Raw genomic sequence first — 17,788 nt, forward strand, 5'->3', positions numbered from 1 at the left:
GGAAAGAGTAGAGGCTTTCACACAATAGATAAAGAAAAGAGAACCTCTGTAAATATAAGCAAATAAAATTTCAGTAATGTGAACGCTGCTTCCCCTGCTCACAATAGTAGATCAGTGCATGCACACAGAGAGCCTCTGCAGATGGGATAACATGCTGGAAATTGCTGTTCCCCAGCTATTTGTTTGTGTATCACACATGTAAATGAGTCATATCTTAACTGTCCCAGGAAGGAGCAAGCCAACCAACAAACTTTTTATTGCCTGGCACTCCGATGTATGCTCCACAATGTTACTGGTTGTCTGTCTGAGCTCTGCAGGTCAGCAGCTGGAAGTTGATGATAGAGAGGAGGAAAAAGATATCAATATTTCTATAGTTTTCCTTTCCAGGCTAAATAGCTTGGGTGAGAGAAACAGAAACATAACTGAATCCCCTAGACAATATTTTCTCTGAAGTGGTGGGGTTGGGAGGTTAGGAGATTTTTACAAATATAAAATAATTAAAATAGGAAGTATTAGTCGATTTGTTTGACAGGAAGGCTGTAATTCTCCTCTGTTCTGTATCACATAAAATATCATAATATGGACATTTTATGTTATCAGTCCTTTTCCTGTGGAACTAGTACATTCTCTTCTTATCACTATGTCCCATCTGGTACATTGTTCAAATTCAAGCCGAAGTATCTTATCACTTGCAGTATCACATAAACAAAAACAGTGTGAAGAAGTTCATCACAAAAAATCTGCTCGTGGCCTTCTAAGATCCTGCTCGCTCTGCTGTGACATGACAGAGCCCATCAGACATGAATGCCCAGCTTCCTCACTGGGATACGATCTGAAGACAGGCTGTGTCTCCCACAGGCAGCTCTCCATCATCCTCAGCACATTTTCTGTAGTGGTGGATGCGTCTGGGCAAATACTGATAGGACTACATTTTGTGATCGAGCAGTCAGCCAGTGCTGTCTATCTGCTGATTATAAGAACACTGTCTATACTGCAGCCCCACAATCTATCCTCTACTGCTTTTGAATTCCCTCATTTTGACAGAAGAATGGTCCGATGTTGGCACATATGGTCAATCAGCTTCAGGGTGGCTGTTCTAAACTGTAATAGCTGGTGACAGCTTTCAAGACACGGGTATGTCAGGCCAAGGACAGCTGGCTGGCAGCAGTCCTGGCCATATTCACTCTTCCACTGACTTCACACGATCTGTAGTTATGACATGGACAGAATACAAGTTCTTCATTAATTCTATGTCTAGGTACAGCTTCATAAATTATATGCCCGTAGGGCACTTTGCATGCCACAGAAGTACCCATATAATCACCAGGTCTTTCTGCTGTAGTGACAGGACAGCCAAAGGATCTCATCCTAGCCATTTACAGAGGTAAATTTGTTTTAAACAGACTATGTAAAAAACCTAACTATTCTCTCTGTCTTTAAGTGGTTTGTTTCCGTACTGCGGTTGACCTCAGAGATTCAGCATTGCTTACACTGTAATCTGAATGAGAAATAAGTTGCTTTCAAGATTGAGTCTAAGCAGAACGCTTTTTTGATAAAATAATCTTTGTGAAATCCACTGTGCTGCATGGAGCCAGGAGCTAGCTGCCTGTCCTCTTTTTGTTGTTCGCTTTCAATAGACTGTTTCAGCATGCTGAAAGAATAGGAGTTGGGCTCCCCAACGGATATTAGTTATGGCTGTGTTCTTCCTTTCACCAGAAACACAAACCACACAATTCTTACAGCAATCAGCACAAAACACATCATGTTAAATCCTTTATTTCTGTAGCATAATATAAAGTCTCCCTTTCTCTCATATTACCATTCTGGTGAGTCAGGTATGTGAGGTTTTCTAGGCAACAGGTGTTTTCTGAAATAAAATACAATCTTCCCTTCAGCTAATTATGTGGCAGAGACAGCAGCTGCAAGTATAATGCTGAGGACACATAATAAGACACCCAGAAGAAAAATACTCCTTGTTCCACTTGTTAAGGTAAAGCACAGATGTTGCTGCTGTGATAAGTATGAGCATAAGGCAACCACAGTCTGCTTCATCCTGTATATTCAGAATCTAAGATTTCAGAATATTTAATAGGCTGCAATCAGAATCACCAGTTTCTTTATGTAAAGGGAAGTTGTTTATGTCTAATCTAATAGTCCTAACATACATTCTGTGCCACAGTTTGCATTACACTATCATCAACAATATGCTGCAGACTATCCACAGACTTGAGAGATAAATTATAAACATTTTTGTATATGGACTCAGTGATAAGTGTCAAATATGTAAATTAATATGCTTACTGATTTAAACATTTACAGACACCATAAATTAAAAAAATAATAATATTACAAAAACTTCCAGTCATTTGGAAAGTTACATGCAAACGTTTTTATTGCTTAGTCTTGGAGTGCAGTACTGTGCCTATTGCTATCTACCAGGTTTAGACTGTTGAGAAATCAAGTGCAAAATAATGGTGCCTTATGATCTTTATGGCCAAAGATAGAACAGATCCTTTCCAGGGATCAATTTCCTGCTCAATGAGAGGTATACTTCTTTTGCTCAGCTTGGTATTTTTCCCCTTATTTATTTTAAGAGCTAAGTACACATACAGTATCTTATAAGATACTGTATAACTGTTAAGGTGAAGAGGCTTTCAAGTTAAATTGAAGTCTGGCATTTTCTGAAAACATCAGGATCCTCAAGAGTCATTTCATCTCCTACTCTCTCTAGTATTTTAGGCCTAACTAGGTCAGAATCTCTACCCTGCTAACGAGAACATATCATATCACAGAAAAGGCACAGACAGAAGAATCCCAGAGCTCTTGCTCTGCGAACAGACTGTTACTTTGGCTGCCTTGCAAAGTATTTATTACGTCCTTTCAATCCCAGTTTCCTGTAGAACTACACGCTTTTCTGGCTACAGGGGTTTTTTTATGTGGAGCAGCAGCTGCAAGGAATTGGGGAATGATTAACACATGTGGAGAAAGGCCTGCTTGCGTGGATCTACTAGATAAAGTCAGTAGCTTCATGCTCCTCCAGACCAGGCTCAAAGTGACCGTATGTCTTCTGTGTGTGATTTCTTGGCAAGACACGTATAGATAAGCTGTTGTGAACTGCAGTAAAATGAGCCCATTTTTTTCATTCTATCACTAACAAATTTAGAGAAGACAGTATTTAAAAAAAAAAGTAATGAAACAAACAAACTCTGATCACAAAGTTACAAACTGGTTTCATCATGAAAATACCATTTCACTTTCTTGCTATGATATACATGGTAAGAAAGAGACACTTTGATGTCTGATGGACCCATCTTTTGGTTTTCTATGTTGTTCCAAATGAAAGAGATACGAGTAAAAGAAGAGAGTCAAAGCTAATTAAGTGGTATAATGATGTAGATGCTTAGCAGACACGTCCATGAGCTGTTGCCACTGCTCTGATCCACCTTTCTTCCTGTTGTTTCTCAGTTGCTGACACTTGTTCTTAATTATGTTTGTTCCTGTCCTGCAAAGTGCTTAGCAGCCAACAGGACAATTCAACTTGCTTGCACCTGAGAATATTTAGAGGTTTTGTGTATTATGGTGTTTGATTTTGGGTGTTATAGAAAAGTCTCTTCTCATGAATGCAAAAGCCCTTCCCCAGCCAAATGCCCCCAGTGTGTTATGCCAGTATTATCAAGAACAAATAATTCAGAGAACTGCCATTAAAATTCTCCTTTACTCAGCCATCAAAGCTGATCACACAGCTTCCAAAATGTGTACATTTATATTATGGGCAGAAAATTTGAGTAATACTCACATGTGTCTTCACATCACCTTCAAGAATCTTGCTGTACCTGAGAAACTCAGCAACACTTCCATTCAGCAGCCTATCAAAGGCCTCCACGTATGGAGCTATGCCTACAGAAGAAGAACATTCCATTATAATGGGTCCATAAAGTAAACAAAGTATAGGACTTCCCTGTGTAGCACATAGAGGGGAAATAGTAAAGAAATGGGGAAATAGCAAAGAAATAAGTTAATTTCTGCTGTATTCATTGATTTGTGAAATCAGTGAAAAAGGATGCATTATATATATTTTTTTTAGTTTCTAAAAAGGAAAAATACTGCTCCTGGTAAAACTTGTCAAGGAGCACAAAGAGATTTTACTTTGCATACTGTGGGACGCCTCTTTTGTATTAAAATAACAGGTGCTAAAGTAAACATCTCTCAGCCTTTCAAAAGCATAATGGTGCAACAAGGATGGTTGTCTTAACAAAATTCTATTACTGTACAAAAAACAAATATTACTCCCTAAAAAGAATCTGCACAGTCCTGAACAACTGTTTTTATACTATCCACCCATTCCTGAAGATTTCTGTATTGTTTGGTGGCCATTAATAACAAGTAATTAAATTTCCAGCATTTAGAATTTACTGACAGTCAGTTTAGACATTGCAATCTCCTTATTTTGTTGTGTGACCGTACAAAACAGGCACTGGAGAAAGAAGGCTCAAACAAATCTTGTAGATGACACATCCCTCAGACTATTTACGTGGTATATATTCTGCCAGAAAAACAGAACTATTGTGCTTTATACAGTATAAGGAGCTGTTATCTGATGGACAATTGGAAGACCAAGGTGGGACTCAGCTTCTTACATAACTGGCTTTCTAAATCACTTTGTGTGATATCCTTTAAGAAGGAAAAAGAACTCTTTCCTTCAGCGTTTTCCAGCCCTCTCCTTCCTCTCTAGCACATCCTCCTGTCTTGTTGGTGCATCAGAACTTTTGTTAAGTCCAGCATGAGCAACGCATACGTGAATTTATGGCATTTGTAGCATCTGAGAGAACATGGTGAAAATTCTTTCCAGCCTCTCTGCCTGCTTAAAAAAGCCTGGAGATTGCTCTGAAGAGGTACCAGGCTTTTTTCAGAGAGAGTGCTTTAACCTACTGCATCCAAATTCATAATCTTGAAAGCCCTCTTTAATTCCTAAGAGTCATCTGGCTCCTCGACAGAAAAAAGAAGGGCTTTGGTAATGGGAATTTGCAATGGCCTGTGCAAAATAAAACTGTAGTTAGACAACTAGGCGGGATTTCAAGGCTTCTTTTGTTCTCTTGATGTCACTCACCTTTAATTCTGAGGAATTTCTGGGCTTTCTTCCATATTCAGTGCTTGTGTGTAAACCCCTCAAATGACCCAGGCAACAAAAGGTTTTAGTTGTAGAGATGCTTTCCAAAGCCTATTTATGTTCTTTGTTGAAATCTGTGCGCGTCTCCAAGAGAATCATTGTAACCTTTTACTTTAGAGCACACTTTTAAATAGCAGTTCACCAAATGGCATTTGTGCTATGCAGAACTAGAAAGCGACTGCTATTTTTTACTATTCAATACAGCTAACTCCCAGGAGCATTTACTAGAGTGTGCTGTGAGTTGTGCAGAGCAATTGAATGATTTGTTTGCAATCCCATTGTTGTAGTGCCATTTAGGAAAAAAGGAAAAGCACACTACATTCCTCTCATGTTCCCTACTATTTTGTTGTTTTTTTTTTTAAAAAAAAAACTAAATTAAAAAACTCAAGCTTATTTTTTGGGGATAATTCTAATTATGGAATGGTCATTTAGGGGAAGAGGGTGTAGAAGAAGAAAGCAAAGTCCACTAGGGACTTCAGAAATGTCACATTCTTGGGCAGAGTATCTGTTTTAAAGTAGAAAAAGAGCACTGTAAGACTGTCAGCTCTGCAATTGTTGTGGAGACTTATGGGAGCCTCTGCAAAGTAACAAGAGCATACAGAATTATGTTTGTGGCACTGTTTGTACATCAGTCATTCCAAGTGAAAAACGGATGCAGTCTGTCCTGACTGCATCAGCAAAAGCTGATTCCTGAGTCTCAATGTGAGCCAGCTCAGCCTGGGCAGCTCCCCATGGTGCTGCTCTTATCAGTTTCTTGCTGCTGCTTCTCCCAGCAGGTGTGGTTTACAATCTCACTCACACAACACTTGTCAGTCAGTTTCTTCTGAGGACCTGCTGAGGGTTTTTAAGGCTCTGCTTCCCTGGAGGGGGAGGGAGGGAGGAAGGAGGAAGGTGAGGCTCTTCATCTTTCTTCGATTTGTAGGGTAGGCTAAGGATATGCTGATTTTCTTGGGGGTGAATTGACCTCCTTTGTAAAAGCAGCCCTGGTTCTGCAGTTCTAAGCTTTGTGTTAATAGAGACTCACCCAAATTGATTCATTGTAGGATCAAAGCCAATGTTTTTGAAAAATGTAGACTTCTTAGTAGCAATCAATTTACTTGTGCATGGTTCATATTTCTCCATTACTTTGCTAAGGCTTACAAGCTGTCTGGATTTTCTCCCCACTGTACACATTTTACTACTGAAGCTCACTCTGACCAGCTAAGTCCCCTGCTCTGGAAGCCTGGAAGATGCTCCCTTCCTGCCACAGAAACATTGCTTTCAATCAGCTGCTCCACAGCAACTGCTAGCATTTAGGCCTATAGCATGTGTAGCCACATGTGTTGTTGGATAAGGGCTGGCATATAGTTACAACAAAGCAGCTGACATCACACAGTAACTTGCTTCTGTCAATAAGGGGGCTGCCCACAACTTTCTACTTTTTCTGCAGCATTCTGTATACCAAGTCCATGACAGGATGTGCTCTCCCAAGAAGAAGGTGGGGAAGGGCTAAGGAATGTGCAAAGCAACTGATGTGAAGATTAGACAGGGACATATGCAGGGATTCTGGGTTTAAAAAAGCTAAATTAAAGCTCCTGAGAAAGGAAAGAGGTACTTCTATTAAACCAACATCAGTACTACCACTTTTATAAGGTTATTTATCCTATAGACTGCAAGAACAACAAAAAAAATTAAGGGGTGGAAAAAATGATTTGGCAGTATGAGGTAGATAAATGAGGACAGGTGTTTTTTTCATGTATCTCCAGTTAGTGCTTTGGAGATCCACTTGAGAAAGGAGAGCTCAAGAGTAATAAAAGTAAGGCCAAGGATGTGTGGCAGATCTGGGTGAGCAAGCGCTTATGAACAAACTCACATTTGATTAAGGATGGTAATCGATTAAATCATGGTGCACAGCATGAAATTCAGAGAGCTGGAAAACAGACTCGGTGTTTATACTGCTGACATCTTTAGCAGCATTGATGCTGTGCATTTTTGAGACGTCTCATTTCTTCTGCTAACTGGGCTCAAGGAGATGTTATGTGGTGAGTTATCTACAACAATATAAATGCTAAAATCAAGAGAGCAATAAAACTTGAAATATGGACCACATATTTAAGAGGTATGATTAATATTGAATTTTCTAGGCCAGGTATGTTTGTAATCATGCTTAGAAGACAAACACATGCTCTTCCTACAAGCTGGATTTCTAATAACAGAAAGAGGTGGTACTTCAAAAAAAGAGACTTACTTCCATTGACACCGTTCATCGCATCACACTCCATTCCACCAGATCTCTGGGAATCTGAAAATAATGATTCAAGTCGAGTCACTGCTTTCTCCAATCTCTCCATCAAGCCATGATTCTCTGCCATTCTAAAAAAGTCATTCAGGAAAGAGCATTAGACCCCTTTGACAAAGCCCATTCTTTACCTCGTGTTCTACTCATGGCTTTATCAACATTTATGGTAAAAGCTCCTTTTTGTACTATTGTCCTTCCGGCTGCAGTGAAGCAGCTGACAAATGAGAACTTACTTCTGTTGATCAGTGCTCAGCCTTCGGTTTTCCTTGTAAAAGGACACAAACTACTGCTGGTGTTGGGCAGTCTGTACTTGGACAGTTTGTGAAATCTTTATAAATGTGTTTGGTAGAAACGTATGCCGGCAGTGATTTGCATCAGTCAGTTCCTGGGGCAAAAATACAGATTTGATTAAAACTTGATTAAAAGCCAGCCTTTAAGTGTCTACCTCCTGACATTTCTAAAAATACACGCTGAAATCTGCCTGGGTCTTCTAGACTTTGTAGTAAGGCTCAACCACTTTACTGAGTGACTATCGTGAAGAGGCTATTTTGGTTGTTCTTCTGGTGTGATTTCCCATCTCTTAATTATTTTTCTTTTTCTTATGAATGCACCTGATGTCAATCAGTGCATCCCAAGCTTTTCAAATCAAGCACTGATTAACATTTGGAAAGAAAAAGCCAGGAGCCTACTTGCACAGTGCTGCAACAGAGATTTGATGCAAAATGAAATAGAAATCAGGCTACATTTTGAGCAATTTGCACACCATTTCATTTCTCCATGAAGTGATTGTCTGTTTTCTTACATGTGGGGAAGTGTAGGCATTGACATTTCTGAATGCTAGCCAATGTCTCAGGGAACACTGTGCTCTATACGCTACAGACTAAGAAACAGTTACGTAAGTAAAGAGAAAGCTATGTTTAAATCTCCCATAGTTTAATATAACAAATGGTCTTAACTTAAGGTTGTGGGTGTTTTATTCTGAGTGACATACAGTAAGGGAGCCGGTGGTGATCCATGGCTCTCGATGAAAACGTGATCCACATGAGCTCAAGCAGAGCCCCCACACGATGGCTTATATCCCCTACTCTATGCAATATTTTTCTAGTGAGCAAAACAAATAAAATAATGCTCCTTCAGTGTTCCCTTGCCCTGGGGAGAAAGTGTAAATTCTTTTATTAAAAAGTAGAGTAATATGAAAAGAAGGGCTTCTGATTTAAAAATCAGTATTTGTAATCTTTATAATCATTTTTATATTGAAAATTTAAGCGTGAGAGAAGCTATGAGGATGGTGGGAGCACATGCAGAGCTCTGATGTTGAGTCATGCTGTCAAACAAGGTGGGGCTTTCAGGCTTTGCCCTATAAATATGAGATTTGTGTTTGACCTAAGAGTGAAACAGAACATTTTAAAACGCGGAAGTCTTGGGAGAACCATTCTCATGAGAAAGTTCTGTCTGGAGATCATGCGTTGTTTTTTTCCTTTCTTTTTCCCTATTTACATTAAATAAAAAAAGCAAACCCCTGAAAGAGGACAACATGAATCAACGTGCATATAAGCACTGTCCAAAATTCGGGGGGGACACTTCTGCATGTATTTAAAATGTACCCTGTTCTGTTTGAAAAATAATGAATTCTCCGAAGCAAAACGAAAAAAACTATTCACATTTGTAAGGTTACAACTATCTTGGCAGGAGTAACATGAAGGTGTCAGGAAAGCTTCTGAAATGTGCAAATTTTTTCTGAAAATATTGAACTTTTTCTTAAAACAAAGCACTCATTCCTCAAAGGTATTAAGGGCACATTCTTTTCACATTCTACTCTACTAGCTAAAAGCTTCAAAATGTGCTTCTTTTAAAAGTTATCTTCTAGAGCAGTTTAAAGTCTGGCTGATCGAACTGAAGCATACTAACAGTCAGTTCTTCTCATCAGCATTTTAAAGTATATTTCAGTGTATTTCCTGTTTGTCTTTACTTGAAGACATGGTCTGATACGTAACTACATTTGTTTCCATCTGCTCCAAAATTTCCACTGATGAAAAGTACAAAATTTCTTTGGAAGAGTGGCTCCTTTTTGTCTCTTTAGCCTGATTTTGCTTGTTGAAGGATTCGGTTCTGATGTGACTACACACACTTGGAGGAATCTTCCAAACAAACAGCAATAGATCAGACTTGTAATGCTCTACCCAAGAAATCGGCCCCTGTAAGATGCTAAAAATATGGTTTATGGAGTCAGAAGCTCTATGGAATAACCCAGTGACCCTGTGGACATTTCTATGCAATACCTTCCAATAGCAACAGTCTTTTGTTCACGATATTCTTCACAGTTTTATCCAGTGCCAAAAAGCTGCAAGACTACAATGTTGTTCTAAAATCAGATATCAACAGTGGGACAATTACAGAATCACAGAATGGGTTGAAAAGGACCACAGTGATCATCCAGTTCCAACCCCCTGCTATGTGCAGGTCACCAACCAGCCGACCAGGCTGCCCAGAGCCACATCCAGCCTGGCCTTGAATGCCTCCAGCTAGGTTTCTTACAAACAAGACTGAACTAGAGTTACTGTTCTGAAGTAAAGACTCCACTGGCCAACAGCACAACTCTCTCGATCCGTTTTCAGTCTATACATTGGCAACTTTGCCTGTATTTAGAGATTCACATATTTGACTCACATTATGAAAACCTTCATCATTTTCTTGACCTGTATTTAGAGTCCATCTGATTAGTTAACAGTCCATACTGCACTCTGGAAGGTCAAACTGATGCCGCAAAGCCAGAGCTCAAAAGAGCTCAGAGCATAGAGCAGAGCTTGACTCTGTGAAGCAGTCTGTGCAATGCAGTACCAGGGCTAAAAATTATAAATAAAAATGAGACCGGTCTACTTACAGTGCCAAATAAAATCTTTGCATCTTAATAAAGAGGATGTAAATACATCTGCGGGATGTCCCTACTGCCATGAAGCTAGATTTTACATCAAGCCAGATTCTCTATCTTGTTTTCACTGGGATTTTAATTAAAGCTTTGTTCTTGATGTGGTTATTCATACACCTTTTTCAGGTTTGATGCTGATTACCTATAAGGAGTTAAAACCAATAATACTTCAGGTCCAGTGTAATCCTGGATCCAGTTTTCTGGGTGGAGAAGCAGAATGTTCTTCATTGAACACACAGTCAGCTAAGAGCTAGGAACAAATTGTTTAAATGTTGGCATTGCTCTAGTGCCCAAAAAGCACAGAGGATTCATAGAGTATGTATCTTTGACATATATCATTGTCAGTGGTATCTTTTGTGGGGTGCTAATGGCATATGGCAATGCAACTATCAATCCTTTCTTCACTTAAAGAAGCGAAGAAGGACACAACGAAGACCAAAAAGCAGATCTGTTCTTGTACACAGAACAGCACTGCTCTACTCCCCAATTTGACACCTGTCTCAAAGCACCATTTATCTACTATCAATGGAAGAAACTTGTCTGTACGCTAAAATTCCCTGATGTGTTCATCCCAAACAGCAGTCAAACCGTAAGCCAAAACACACAGGTACTATGCTTGCTATCATTGCATGTGACTTCTGACAGAGGACCATATTGTTCTGTCTCAAGAAGATACAAGCTGTAACAAGCCCACAGGGAGGAACAGTGTAGCAGCATAAGGGGTAAAAATAAACAAAAGAGTTGATTTGTCAGGCACATAAAAATGGCAGGTTGAATGTAGGAATGGTGCCACCCTGTCATGTATGATATTCTGACAAATATCATCAAATATCATCAGGAGATTCCATGGCTTGCTTTAATTCCTAGTGCTCTTTTAATTTAGAAGAAAAAAAAGGGTTTTTTTTTCATTTATTTGTTTTGTGCTTGTTTTTTTTTTCTTTCGTACCACTCCTCCCACATCTGTGACACTGACTGAGTCTGATTCATTTTCATCATCTGAGATGCTACAGGTTAGATTTTGCTTTCCTTCTCTATGCTAAAAAAAGGGCAGTTACCTATGGCAGGCAAGAATCCGTTATTTTCATTGCATCTAACATTGCTACGCTGCTTGGAAAAACACAGTTTTATTCTTGAAAGTATTGCAGCCTTTACATGTGTCTCCTCTCATAGTCTTTAAAAAACTGCTACTGAGATATGTGATAAACAAAATATGCAAATCCTCACACTGCCAACTAGTACTGTCTTACAGCTAGTCACAAATGCCTTATAGATTGAAAGCGTGGTCTCCTCAAAAAGTTCTTCTGTACAGTGTATATTAAAGGAGGGGAAAAGGATACATGTTTCTGAATGTGCCTTCAAATTACAAAAGCATCCTACGACACTTTCTACACAGTCAGCTTGAGCCATAACTGGCTAGCTTTCCTGCACTGCCATTCAGCTGTAGGTACCAACTCCAGACTGTGTAGAGCATGCAGCCTTTTTGCTGTCTTTGGCATCAGATCCAAATTCTTGCTCCACCCCATTTTAGTCCAAACGATGAAAACCTCTTGGTTTGGGGGTCTTGGAGGCTGCTCATTCCCAAGTAGAACTGAGAAGCAGGCTGTTACCAGATGAATGGTGAGTGAGGTGCTGCTGAAGCTATCTGGTTTATTACCATAAAAGCTTTTGGGTGGAGATCACAGAGCAAGCACGTATTGGTTAGAAGAAAATGTGTTGGTAGACAGAAACATTACCTTGTATGGTTTGTGCTTTGTTTCCAATTAGCTGTATGGGAGGAATGCAAACAGAGGCTTGTCAAAGTGATGTCAAGTCGGATTAAAGCAGAGGACCTCTTGGAAAAGGCCTATATGAGAATGATCCAGGGGTCAAATTAGAGCTTTTGATGACCTTTTAGTCTTGTTTTGTCTCTGTGTCTCCTATGAGTTCCTTTGGAAGCCATGCTCTTCTAAGTATAGGAAAATTTTATTTTATCCAAGTAAAAGATGTATTCTTGTATATTTAAATGTACTTAGAATTGTAACAACTTTCTTTTTTGTGTGTGTGTGAATATGGCCAAATTTTATAGCAGACAAAAATGGGTGACTTCTGCTTTTTGTTTAGCTCTATGTGTGTGTTTGTATACTAGAAATGAGACCTGTGTTGCTGCACACAAAAGTGTGCTACCAAAATAATCTTGCCTGTAGACGTCTGTATTTGGCATACTGATTGTTTTTAAAGGGTTACTTTTTATTAGCAGAAAAGGTGTAGAACTGGCAAGGTGCAGAAGAAGAAAAGACAAGTTCATGTTGTACCTCTTCAGTTTAACCTATACTTTTTCCTTTGTCTGGCTTTATAGCACTGGTACCACAAAATATACTTTGCTGCTTGTACACCAGCTCTTGCCCTGCTTCCTTCACTCCCAGTGCCTACTCCCTGCTGATAAAAATAAGCAGGCAGGAAAGGAATTGAGGCATCTCTGTATTCCACTATCTTAAAAATATTACAGACTGGCTTTGTAAAGCCATCTCTGTTTTGATAGGTATCCCAAAGACTGCTGACTGTTGTTACCACAGAGTACTTCTGCACGTTTGTATGGTACTTCCCGTGTTCAAGTTATAAAATATGTCATGTATTCCTGTATGAGCTTAGTGCTTCCTGAATTATCAGTTCATTTCTAATTATATGTAAGTTTTGTGAAGAGCTCCCACCCCTTGCTGAATAATTCTGGCTGTCTTACCAATTTTGTGATCACAAAGAACAAGTTCATTATTTAATGATCTACTGAAGCAGTCAAGACTTGACAGCTTGTGTAAGCATGATTGACTTAAAATAACCAAGGCAACCCAGTTTCCAAGTACATTCTCCTTTCTACGCTCCTTTTTTTAATGTTACCGCTGCTTATAGTCCTTTGTCTTGTTTTCATTTTCTTCTTTCCATCCAATGAAGTGTAAGAGCTTTAGTGTCTCTTCAATCAACTGATACATAGTGTTCTTATCCACTTCATTTGCTATGTATCAGCATAGTGATTTTCATGTAATCAAGCATCCTAAAGGCCTTACAAGCCATTTAATTACCTGTCACAAGTCCAATTACTGTATGTAAGCAGACTGCCTTGCTGCTCTGAGAAAACACTACATGCAGGCATTGATTTTATTAAAGGGCTTCAGTTCAGTTCATAATAACTGAACAGTAAGATTATTTATGCTATGATTCCAACCAAATTGAATTTGTACTGCTCAAAAGGGTAGTAAACTCCACAAAGCACAAAACCCTCCATTGTGTTTCACTACTTCTGGCATGTGACAGAAAAGCAAATGGAGAAAGTTAACACCAAACAAATAGAGTTTCAAACTCTAAAAATACAAACTATGCAATTATTTTTCTCAGAAAAGATGAGACTGTTGAGTTCCTCAGTACCAGGGTTAGTAACAATGTTGTTTGCTGGGAGGTTGGCCTTCCAGAACGCCACCACATCTTACTTTGCTTGCATATCCATACTGAGCAAAAGCTTGAATTTCCTGATTATCTGAGGCTTTCTCCACCATTCACACTGATGGAAATCCCTTCCACTCGTGCAGCTATTTCTCATTTCAACCTGCAAGAGCAGGCATGCCAAGTCAACTCTGGAATGCATCCATTGCTTGAACGTATCTCATTTGAATTCAGAAGTCAGAAGAAGCATTCCTCTGGCTGTGCAAAGGAAGTCACTCCGATGCAATCAATCACATTAAGTGAAACAATAGCAACTGTGAGTAACAAAGAGTACTACAAGTAGAAGTATTGGTGGACATACGTCAGATGTCAGAGTTATTGGGGTTAATTTCAGTCAAGTCAGCTTCTCTAGCTCTCTTCCCAGAATGTCCTGCCACAGTTACCATCTCAGCGCTCTGTCTGATGCTCTCCTGCTCAGCCTACAACCACTGACCCTTCTTTCAGCATGGAGAAGCCAGGAAGGCTGAAGCACACTTTGCCATCCTTCTACTCCCTTCACTCCACAACGACTGTGGCGTTATTGTTTGATCTTCATTGATCACAAAAACTCTACACCTTGGCCTACCTCCCATCGTAAAATCCAGATCACTGATTCTGCAGTGCTACTAGAAATCCTAGAAGTGCACTGTACCTTCATTTCTGATTCAGGATGAAATGGGCACCTCTACTGAAAAAGACCTTTCTATTTCCTGCTGTAATCTACTAAATCCTTAGAGATCCTGAGTTATAATGCTAATCCATGTAACTTTGCTCATGTACAAGATCTGAGATGTTCAGCTTCTTATTCCTCCTCTGTTTCAGCCCAGAAAGATGCAATTGGATTCATCTTAGATGTTTATAAGAGTAGCCTTCCCAGTACTTCAGAGGACCCAGAGCTTTTAGGTGAATTACTCAACTATCACTTTTGTCTAAACAATGACACACATGGAAATGTAAATCATTCCTTGCATTCCTTCCAGGAAGCAACTAATAGAGTATTTAAAATAATAGAAAACATAGCTGTAATGGACAAGATCTGAGCATGTCTTCTTGGAAAAATAAGACATTATTCCATTAGGGACTCGACCATTTACCTGTTTTTTTAATATACACCACATAAAGCCTTTGATTCCCAGAATAGCACTACTGCTGCTTTGGATTTTGAAAGCAATTTCTCTAATCTCTAAGTTTAGGTTTTTTTTCCTCCTCTGCAACACGTGGGTCAGACACAGCATTCTCCTTTAATATATTCAGAAAAGTAGCCTCAGTGGGACCTTTTTTGGTAACAAAAGCACCCTGAGGTTTGACACAGCATATCCAAACCTCTGCAGGAGAAACAAAGACCAAAGTACTCAGTATACAGACTAAGGTGTTACATATGCCATTAAGTCATGCTATCATGGTGACAAAAGTTACAGAAGTTAAAAAGCAAAACAATAAAAAATCCCTCATGCTCTTGCTGTACAAAGCTGAATCAGCAGAATCCCTGCCATAGGTGCAGCTGCACTCGTGTGCTTTTGTCATCTCAGTGTTCACTGCTTAGCAGAGGTGTTGATATTCTGGCATAGTTCTAGGAGTGACATTCTCCAAAAATAGCTGAGCCTTTTGAGTTCAAAGCATTTATTTGGGAGTCAGTAAAACACATCTGTCAATAGCACTAATTTTTTTAAAATATGAGAGCAGCTGGAGCTGACTGTATATCTCAGAAAAAATTATACTGATGGCAAGCATTCCTCCTATTGCAAAAGATGCACCTAAAATTTTAGAGAAGGCAATTCAAGTTATTTCTCTATATTGAAAGTGCTTAATCAAGCAAAAAAAAAAATTACCATTTTATATGATCTGGCCCCTGGGCAACCTGATCCTGCAGTGGATGTCCCTGTTCACTGAAGGGGAATTGGACCAGCTGGCCTTCAGAGGTCCCTTCCAACTCTAAGGATTCTGTGATTCTATCATAATAGCTGCCTGAATAACTGAACTAATTTATACCTGATTTATTGGAGGCATTTTTTTGGTTTTGTTTTTGACCAATGAATATGACAAAGAATATTGTCTTTCCCCGTGTCAGACGATGTACTAGGCAAAACTGCAACTATTGAGTTTCCTACCATTGCGCACATCATTTAAAAGCATGAAGGATCACAAAGAATATTTTTTAAGATACTTGGTTGCCCACCATTTTTCTCTCTGGAGTTCAAACCTCTCAGAATGTTACCGTCTCTGACAAGCTACAGATTGCAACATGGAAAGGCCCTGTGACTTGCTCCAGGTAATGTTGCAAGTCAATGTCAAGACTGTGAGCTGAACACAACTGTTCTGCATCCAGTTCTCCTTTCTGCATCATACTTCTTTTTCTAATCCCTGCTAATTCCAATTCCCATGATTTTTTTTTTTTATTTCTGTGGGAATTTTAATTCTATGGTTTTATTTCTAGTTCAGGCTGACTTTAGTATTTTAAATGGCTAAAATAGTTAATATACTGGGACTAGAAATTCTAATGAGAAGGGGTTTTGTTAATAAATGGAATCTTAGCATCCTTGACAAGATCATACATATCTTGCCATGTCTTCTCATGATACATCAAGAATCACCACCTTTTTTCCTCTGCACTGAGTGCCATTGGTGACAAAGAATAATGAAAACATGTCATACAACTGCTCTACAGTAATAGTAAATAATGCATATTCTCTTCATTTTTATTTAATTGAGAAAACATATTTTATTCATGACATTTGGAGTTCTGCCTGTCCACCTTCCACATCTGAGCATCATTCACTTGAGGGGAAAGAAACAAAGGAATCATCAGAACATTCTGAAGACTGACATTTTTGTTATGCCCAAGACCTAAAATGTCACGTTGCTCAGCGTAAATGGCTTTGCTACAGTAGCTGTATTGCTTTTTGTTCTTGGGCAGACCTGCTCAATATAGATTCTCTCACTGTCACGAAACCCCTCTTTTGAAAACACATAGAATCAGAACAGAGTTTTTAATTGTTTGCATAAGAGCTAATTAAAAAGAAACGGTAGGAGACAGTTTGCATAAACTTGGACGTCCAACTATTAGTAATGCTTTAATAGGCCAGCTTTGGGAGTACGGTATTAGTTTCAACTCATTCCATCTAACACTTTTCCTATTTTAAATCATGTTTAAAGTTCCATTTCTAAAATAGTCCTATTTTTCTGACCGCAGTTTCACAGAACAATGGAGCCATTGCCACATTTGTCAGATTTAGAAAAAAAGTAATTAAAAAATGAAGTATTGATCCCACTCTGCCTCCTGCAAACTTGACTCCCTTAAATCATTTTACTATTGCAAAATCCTAATTCTATGCAGGATTTTATTTTATTTTCTGAAGACTATTTCTATCATTCAATGACAACCACGCCTAGGTAATACACATAAAGACAGGTATGGGCTTGATGGTTTTTTTTTTCTCCAGATAGACTTTGTTTTTAAGATTGCCCCTACTCACTAAGAAGTCAGCATTTTAACTGATTAAAAGCCTCACAGTTGATAAGGTACAGCTCAACAGCAGCCCTCAAAGCAAAGGACAGATTTACATTTCCAGCTGGGGTCATGGCAAGCTTTGTGCTTTGTGCTGAGGCTCTGGGGGAGTGCTCCTTTCAGTTGTCAAGTTACTGCAAACCGCAGCATCTCAGCTTCACAATTCTTGATTTCTGTCTTCCTCCTGCTCCCCCACAACATCCTTCAGGATCTGTGGAATCCCTCATACATACACGCATTTATACAGATGTTACGTTTTTCTTTAGCTCTCTCTCGCCGAGATCCCGTTCAACCCAGCTCTTTGCTCACAGCTTTACCGGGGGCTGCTCAGCACCTGGATCTCCGCTCACCTCCAACGCACACCTCTGGCTCAACCAACATTTTGGAGCCCGGCTAAGCAGCGAGCCTTCCAGCTGCCTCGCACAAAATGAGATCACCTCGCGCTGATGGAGAGAGGGGCCG

General features: G+C 39.3%; 1 protein-coding gene across 4 annotated transcripts in view; it reads right to left on the minus strand.

The window, feature by feature from the left end:
- CAP2 (cyclase associated actin cytoskeleton regulatory protein 2) overlaps nucleotides 1-17,788 on the minus strand; it is a 64,808-nt gene that overhangs the window by 46,294 nt on the left and 726 nt on the right. The window contains exons 1-3 of one of the 4 annotated variants that reach the window (XM_052697803.1): nucleotides 17,677-17,722; nucleotides 7,395-7,448; nucleotides 3,797-3,897 (exon numbers count right to left, since the gene is read on the minus strand). In XM_052697803.1, the coding sequence (XP_052553763.1) occupies nucleotides 3,797-3,897; nucleotides 7,395-7,448; nucleotides 17,677-17,707 (186 nt within the window). In that variant the 5' untranslated portion in view covers nucleotides 17,708-17,722. Of the gene's footprint in view, nucleotides 1-3,796; nucleotides 3,898-7,394; nucleotides 7,520-7,678; nucleotides 7,814-17,676; nucleotides 17,723-17,788 lie in introns of those variants that run through there. The other 3 variants (XM_052697802.1, XM_052697801.1, XM_052697804.1) reach the window with 3 other exon arrangements.

The sequence above is a fragment of the Tympanuchus pallidicinctus genome, unplaced genomic scaffold, assembly GCF_026119805.1.
Source record: "Tympanuchus pallidicinctus isolate F22 unplaced genomic scaffold, pur_lepc_1.0 scaffold31, whole genome shotgun sequence".
In the NCBI taxonomy this organism is placed as follows: domain Eukaryota; kingdom Metazoa; phylum Chordata; class Aves; order Galliformes; family Phasianidae; genus Tympanuchus; species Tympanuchus pallidicinctus.